Source organism: Herpailurus yagouaroundi, unplaced genomic scaffold (assembly GCF_014898765.1).
Source record: "Herpailurus yagouaroundi ecotype Mexico unplaced genomic scaffold, PumYag 67700, whole genome shotgun sequence".
Classification (NCBI taxonomy): Eukaryota; Metazoa; Chordata; class Mammalia; order Carnivora; family Felidae; genus Herpailurus; species Herpailurus yagouaroundi.
This window is the reverse complement of record NW_024420499.1, coordinates 7,022,393-7,030,464: the sequence shown is the minus strand read 5'-3', so window position 1 is coordinate 7,030,464 and position 8,072 is coordinate 7,022,393. Positions and strand designations below refer to the sequence as shown.

The window sequence follows — 8,072 nt, the reverse complement described above, 5'->3', positions numbered from 1 at the left end:
TGTAGTCAGCACCAGTGAATGGTGGGTTTGGCATCTGAATGAGGACCTCACACATCTTCGGGCCGGGGCACACATGGGGCAAGGGCTGCAGCAACAAGGCATCTGTGGCCACATTCAGAGGCTTGGCCCTCCTCCCTGCCTTTTCTCTTTAGTCTTACTTAACCTAAAGGACACACTGGATCAACTTGGTAAATGAACACAGTCAAAGAATTAGCCTTAAGAGATAAGGGACCAGTTGATACTCCCAAAGCCGGTTAGGCCCTTCAACACATAGGTGTGTGTGTGTGTGTGTGTGTGCGCGTGTGTGTGTGTGTATACATTGCTACACTAAGATATAGATCTAGCCCTATGGGTATATATACGCATGTATGGCTATATAGAAAAACTATGCCAATACTAACCAAACAGAACTTTGTAAGCGGTCATCCCAAAGCTGTAATCCCACACTGGGCTGTGCGCAAAGCCATGCATTAGACCATATGAACCAACAGAAGACTGACTTGGCTCCATCTCTCCTATCTGTGGCCCTGCCTTGGTGAGACAGGGGAGAAGAGAGAGGTTGCCTCTGCTCAAAACACGAGTGGCTTCTTCATAGGAACAGTCGTTGTCAGGTGAAGCTGCTGAAGATGGCCATGGAAATGAAAAACAGACCCCTTATGCTTTCTGGAGTAAACTGGCATCACATCTCACACTACCTTTCTCCTTTGCCAGTTGCGGCCAAGTTGCCCAGACCCTGGGAGCCCCCAGGACACGGTGGCATTAGAGGCTCACTGGCTGGGGGTGATGTGGCCCCACGCAACTCAGCCTCCAGAGACCTGCTCTTTGTCAGGGGTCTGTCACTGGAGTGGACCCAAGTGGCCATGTCCTTAGGACATCTCTTGGCACCAGCTATGCTAGGTGTAAAGTTCTCCACGTGAGATGACGCTTGGGGAACCAAAAACAAACTGGAAAGAACTAGGTAGAACAAGTTTAGTGGCTCTGCCCACCCTGAGGACAGAGCCACTTACACCGCAGAACCACCGGGGGCCTCAGGTGCGTGTGGGGTTTCTGGAACTGGCTCTTCGGGGCTCAGGCGGGACTGGAACTTCTCCAGCTGCTCTGGGCTTGCCAGGGTCTTCAGGAGGGTGTTCTCACGCTCCAGCTGGGAGTTCTTCTCCACCAGCTCCCGGATCTGCTCCTTCAGGATCTCCACCTCCTCTCTGACTGCATACATCAGATGATTCTTCACCAGATCCTGCCAGAGAGGGGAATCACAACAAAGCCATCCAGGAGCCATCGCGGCCCCTCTGCAGCACCTTCACCCTGCTGTCTGGGCACCCGTGCTGTCCCTCGTGCCACTGGCCCTCCCCCCAACCTCCCCTATCAGCATCCTGGCCTTGCAGCCCTATTCCTCCCTTTCTCCAAAGCACTTAGACCCACTCAAGAGAGCTGCCCGACTGGACAATGCCTGAGCTGGGAGCCCAGCTTTGAACTACACAGGATGCCTTCTGCAAGTTTCTACTGACTTTCAGAGCTGGCCACTTAGGAGCCACTTCTGTTGGTTGCTGGTGGTCGGCTCTATACCCGTTTCTACATAAGGTCCTGTTGCTGGCTGACCACCTCTCAGGGAGGACCTGCTAGGCACCCCATAAAGTTTGTCTGCTGTACACATCTTCCCCAGAACAAGATTGGCTCTTTTGGAGACTCCTCCTCTTCAAATGACCCAGCACACCAGTTGCATCTGTGGTGCAACCAGACAGGACACTGGTGGCCCTGGGGGAAGGTGCCAGGATTGCTGCATCCTCTCTAAACCTGATGGTTGCACTGGGGGTAGGGAACTGTGTCACTGGGCACTGGGGGCACAGTGAAGTGGTTGCTGACTGCTGGAGGCCCCAACCCCCTGCAGTCATTTTGACTGCTACCTGGAGTATGACCTCTACCTAGTAAGGAGAGGGAGATGGGGAGGGGTGCTCTGCTTCTTGGTTCCTCCCAACTCCTGACCCTAGCCCAGGCTCTGCGGAGGCACTGCAGTGCAGTTGCATCCAATGAGCTCCTGCCCCTGCCAAGTGCGGGGATACAGACAAATTCAAGAGTCTGAGCTCCCTGCCCTGCAACCTCCCCAGGAGGGAGCTACAGGCTGCTGCAAAGAGCGGGAGGAGAAAAGGAGGGGGTCCAGCAAAGGCGACTGCAAATGCCCTAAAAGGTGCCGCTATGTTGGGATGCTACTTAGGGGCTCCAAGGGCATAGGAAGCAGGCCGTTGGCTTCCTCAGGCTCTTGCCTAATGGCTTTTGCACCCACCCCCTCATTCCTGCCCGAGTTACATAAGCGGCAGCTAGGTCTGGGGACAGGAATGACGCAGTGATGCCACTCACCATGGCCTGCTCAATCTTGTTGTCTATGGCCACCACGCTGGCTCCAGAGGCACTGCCAAAACAAAAAGCAAAGCGACCGCGTTACCCATTTGGTTCCACTCTGAGTACCTGGCAGCTGCAGCCAAAGTCCTCCATCTGCCCCAGCTCTTCCTCTCTCCCACCTCCCTGGCCCGGAGTCCCGGGCACTTTGTTCCCAGGCCCTGCAGGAAGCTGCACCTCCCCACCCGGGCCGGCTCCCCGCCGCGTGGAGCAGCGCGCGGGTCCCGGGGCGCACCGGCGAGCGTGGTCTGCTCGGCCGGCCCGGGCGACAGGCAAACAATGGGGGCGCGCGGCCTGGGGAGTACCCCCGCCGCCAGCCCATTCCGGCGCCGGCCCAGAAGGTCCCGGGTGAACCTACCGCGCTCCGAAGCTAGCTAGGAATTCCTTCTCGGCTCGGAAGCTTCCGGCCTGCTCCCCAGCGACGCACGGCGCGTGGCCAGCCCTCTGCCCAGCCCTGCCCTGCCCGGCCCCGCCGCCCCTCTGCCTCCGGCTGCCTCCGCCTCGGGCTGCAGCAGTTCGTTCTCACGGCGCATCGGCCGCGGGGACGCTCCGACGGCGGATCCCAGCGCGGCGGTGACCCCCCTCCCTGCGTCCCCTACCCCCGCCCCTTCCCAGGATGCTGCACCGCGGGGAACGGGGGACCGGCGGCGCACGGCTAGCTCGGTGATCCCGCTCGCAGCCCAGCCCCCGCCGGCGCCTCGGCTCGGGAGCTGCGGCCAGTGGTTACCTGTTATCCAGCTTAACGGAAACCACATCCCCTCCAAGCAAGGAAGAGAAGAAGGAGATGTTGAAATTGTGCAGCTGATAGACCGCCACCTCCATGGGGGTCTGATACATTTCGGCGTTCATAGCTCGGGCTGCTTGGGCGGGCTGGGCGGCTGGCGGCTACTGGAGCGCTGCACAGGGCTGGGCTCTGCGAGTCGGGCCCAGGGACTAGGAGGGGGGCGAAGGCTGACGATGGGACGCAAAGCCAGGCAGGCGCTTCAGAGTTGAAGGGAAGTGACTCGAGGGGTGTCACCTAGTGTGTCACAAACTCCACAGCCGCCAGTCCAACCCAGACTCGGAGATATTTCGGCTCCTGCTTCTTTATATAGGAGGAGCTGGCTGCGTCACATGGCGTCAGGGGCCATGCAAATGAGTCCTGTACCGGGCTTTGTGGTCCAGTTAAACCACATCCCCTCCCTGAACCTTAAGCTAGGACTGTAAACAGTTCAGCACTTTCTTGTGCCAACTGGCATCTGCAGAGAGGGCTCTGGAGATTGGTAAAAATCAAACTGGAGCTGATTCTTGAAGAAAGAAGTCCAAATGCCCTAAGAAGAGCAGAAAGCATTCAGTAAAGGGTGGCGCTGGTTTTCAAAGCTCTTCGTCAGGTGTCAGCCGGCACACCCCCATGGCTTTGCAATGCCATCATACATCATGCTCCCTGGGTACCCACCCTCACCATCAGGAGCCTCACCTTCTTCCTGCCGCCTGCCTTCTCAGCCGCTCTTCTGCACACACACTTTGTCATCTGCATGTCCCCTCACCCAGCCCTCTGGCCTGCACCCAGTCCCAGCCCCTATACACTCACCTCCTCCTCCTTTGGATGTAGCCTTCTGTGTACCGACACATGCACAGATCTGTGACATGCTCAGGATGCAGCTGAACTAATCTGCACCTCAGTGTGCATGTAAGGAGAGGAGAGTGTCCAAGAACTCCAGTGAGCCGGGGGAACATGTACCATGGGGAGGCTGGGGCCATGTGGGTGACAGAGGAGGTGGGGGAGGAGATGGCAGGGGAATGAGTGCTGGAGTGACCACAAGACAGGGCCCTTTTCCTTTGATCTCCATACCCTACTCTGCAGAGAAAATACCTTCCACATTATCCAGGATTTCATGTCCCTATTTTTAAAAACAATATTTCCTTACTTTCCTATAAACAGCAAACTACAAACCAAGGCTATATATAAATTATCCCAGGAAAACACCTGCCCTGTGATTCGCCCAGCCACAGGTAAGAAAGGCTACTTCACTTCAGGAACAGATTCCAAGTTACTGGAAAATGAGGTGGTTGTTGCCTACCAAGAGTTACATATGTTTCCATGAAAATTTGTTTTCATTCTTTTTAGTGTCAAGCTTAAACCAAATAAAAGTCTGCAGCGGCTAGAGGTCCTTTTCTCCTGATGTTTCCTAAGCGAGGCCACCTGGTGGACAGAGGCGGAATTGCAACCAGAAGGAGGAATCTAGACAGAACAAGGGACAGGTGATGACCCAACGGCAAGGATTATTGACATGGACTCAGGGCCGTGAGGAGAACATCGGGTTCCACCACATACACAATAGTTTGGATGAAGTTGGGGCCAGTACCCATGAATCAGTTTGTGATTCAGGCAGTGGTCCAAAGAAATACCCTAATGCAATCATGCTCCTGGAAAAGTACTGGGGCCTCTTATCAGCCAAGAAGGTAATTACTATTTGCCTGAGGCTAGTTCTCCTAACCAGGTGCCTGGCACCGACACCCTGGCCAAGGCCCCAGTTAAGCCCAGTCTTAAGGCCTTGATTTTCTCCAGGCTGCCAGTGCCATTGTGCCACCGAACAGCCAACATTTTTGCCACTATGAAATGGGGCTCCCACTGGATCCCACAGGTGGTAACACACGCACAAGGGGCCGTTCTACTTGCAAAGGGCTGACAATAGAACTATCTGAGAGAACCTACTGTGCGCAGGCCCAGGATAGTGTATGTCTTCACCCTAGTTTAGGTGGGAGATAATCCCAGTCTCTGGATATTATGTTACCTTTAGGTCATAAATTCTCCCAATTTTGCACTCAACTCTGTGTAGTTGGCAGAACAAAGCACAGACTATATTTGTAGGTCATCGAGAACACTAGCTGAGGAAAACTAAATACTTTTCTTAAATCAGAAGCTTAATTGATACTGGAATTCCCTGATAGAGTAATCTGCCCTCTGTGCCACAGGGAGCTTTCTTGGCCCCAGGAAAGAGTCGAGGAGGTTTCATTGGCTTGTAAGTCTTTCCTAAACTAACTATTGCTACCCACCCCCAAAATTCCAAGTGAAATGATGAAAAGAAAGCGGGAGAGATAAATAAGCTGGGTTGGCAGAGAAAAAACACCACCAGGGAGACAAGGCATAGGACAGAAGAAAAAATAGCTCCTTCCATGGGGACTCCCTTATATGGAGTCAGAGGCAAAGAAACCAAGGTGGTTTGGGAAGGGAAAGGAAGAGAAGTTTGCTAGCAAAGTTGCGTTTGAATTGTACGTTAATTATGCTTTGATTAAAAATAAGCTGAGTTTGGGGCGCCTGGGTGGCTCAGTCTGTTGAATGTCTGACTTCGGCTCAGGTCATGATCTCGTGGTTCGTGAGTTCGGGGCCCCACATCAGGCTCACTGCTGTCAGCGAGGAGCAGGCTTCTGATCCTCTGTCTCCCCTCTCACTGCCCCTCCCCCGCTCATGCCCTCTGTCTCTAAAAAAGAATAAACATTCAAAAGAAAAGAAGACTGTCTTAAAAAAAAACAAACAACTGAGTTTGAGACCTACCGACCATAATGTCTACCATTAAGTGAGCACTAGCTATGGGCCAGACATTTGTGCCAGCTGCTCCACAAACCTGTGGTGTAGGCACTGTCACCATCATTTCACAGATGAAGAAACCAACGGTCTAAGAGGCTACCTTGCCCAAGGTAGCACAGCTAGTAAATTACAGAGCTGGGACTCCAATCCAGGTCTTCCTGACCCAGAGACCAAGTTTGTTCCTACTGCATTTAGGAGTGGGGTAGGGGGTAGGTGTGTTGAATAAGTGAATCAATGCAGTTGGGGGGCTGGGTTGGAGGTGCCCAAAAAGCAGTAAGGAAGAAGAAAGGATGAGGGGCAGGACATGTGCCCCTAGGATGCCAGCAGCAGTACTGTTAGAGAATGGTCCAGAGGCTGACTCTGAGCTCTGTCAGCACAGCTGGCTTTTCTGACACTCATGGCAGGGGACAGCAGCATCGGGGACCAGAAGAGTATCCAAAGTGTCCGTGTGAAATTTATAGTGGGCTGGGCTCACCCACATCATTTCAAAAGGCAGCCACACAGTCCTCAAAGAAAGCTCACTCTGTCTAAGGAAATAGGAAATATTAATCCAGCCCGGTGGCTCCTGCAATGACAAATATGTAGTCGGGGTATACGATACCCCAAATAAAGTAAGTAGTCTGAGAATAATCACAGTACAGGCAAACCTCCACTTCCTAGGGCCCCACTAACTAGCATCCTTAATTAACTTTTTGTTGTTGTTGTTTCATATTCCTGCTATGCTCAGCTTTTAGGAGAATGAAGCCAGGCACAAGAAAACAAGCTCCTACCAGGGATTTAGTTTTACAAAACAACTTCGAAAGGATGTCCCACGTTCAGCCCACTCAGCCCACGCTCAGCCAATCTCTCATCCCCTCTATACCTCTAGTTTTGCCTGCTGCCAGGCAAGTGAGAAGTGATCACCTTGAGGCCTTAGGATCCACCATTAGCAAACAATGAAACAATGGCTGGATCCCAGGATCCCAGAGTTCGCTAAGGCAAGACAATGGACATAAAGGTCCCTGTAGAGAGATTTTTTCAAACAAGGGCAGGTAAGAGGGGGAGAAGAGAAGAATCAGGAGACTCCAGAAGGTTTTCTGCTTAACCCCTGGCACACTAGAAAATTCCTCTGCCCAGAATATCTGCAAGAAACCTCACAGTGAGTGGAGGCTTGTGCTGTATGAAGTATCTATGATCTGATCTAACTTTTCTGAGAAAGTGCTGATCCGAGGGGCTCTCTGTGTCCCTATGTCCTACGGAGGTGGGCCCCAGGTAGGAAACCGTGGGCTAGGGATTCACCAGCCCAGCGACCTTTCTTCTGTCCTACACTCAACAGGCTGGGCTGGACCCACGAGACGGTGGGACAGAGACTGGGTAGTCTGGGCCACAGAAGGTGTGGGCCAGATTTCAGCACGCTGGTGAGGGGTGGGGAGCTGACTTGGGGTGGGTGTGGTAGGATTGGGGGTGGCGATGAGGGGGAACATCTCACTTCCCTTTTTGTCACACTTGAAGCATTGTGTACCATGTAGCCCAAAGGAAACTATTTATAGGCAAGTCTTCCTTATTTTCTACAGGGAATGTTCCACCCAAAGATTCGGCAATGGTGCCAGCAAAACACAGGGTCCTGTGTCAGGAGAAGCGGAAAAAGACACGACGTGAGAGGTGCAGGACAAGCCACAAAGCAAACACAGGGTTAGGAGCTGGAAAAGGAAATCAAAAAGGATATTGAGCACTGGAGCATTAGCACAGTTAATGGGGTGGCTGCAAAACAGCCCTCCCCTCTTATTCCTCCACCCCGGCCCCCTTCCGGCTGAAGCTCTGGCTACTACTAATTACTTACTTGTCCCTTTTTCTGAAGAGGCTGGGGGAATAAGGAGGCTGAAATGCCATCGTTTAATTTGTCCTTGCTTCTGTCTTATCTTCTCTCTTCCCCTCTGCTTCCCCCTCCAGTGTGGAAGACCATAGACAGGAAGGCCACTGCAACTTCCATCGTTACTTTGGCTTCATGGAAAATCCCCAAAGTCCAGAAGGAGGGAAGCAAGAAGGAAAGACGGGGACAGAGAGAGCGCCTTGTCCTCTGTGGGTCATGTGAACTTCCCTGCATGGCCAAGGCCCAGAACCCTGACTCTCAGGG

The 8,072-nt window shown here is 53.2% G+C and overlaps 1 protein-coding gene across 5 annotated transcripts in view; it reads right to left on the bottom strand.

The window, feature by feature from the left end:
- Window positions 1-316: 316 nt before the first annotated feature.
- TSC22D3 (TSC22 domain family member 3) overlaps window positions 317-8,072 on the bottom strand; it is a 61,789-nt gene continuing 54,033 nt past the window's right edge. Inside the window, exons 1-3 of one of the 5 annotated variants that reach the window (XM_040468482.1) lie at window positions 7,779-7,914; window positions 2,353-2,404; window positions 317-1,234 (exon numbers count right to left, since the gene is read on the bottom strand). In XM_040468482.1, coding sequence (XP_040324416.1) covers window positions 1,004-1,234; window positions 2,353-2,404; window positions 7,779-7,828 — 333 coding nt within the window. In that variant the 5' untranslated portion in view covers window positions 7,829-7,914 and the 3' untranslated portion in view covers window positions 317-1,003. The other 4 variants (XM_040468480.1, XM_040468483.1, XM_040468484.1 and 1 more) reach the window with 4 other exon arrangements.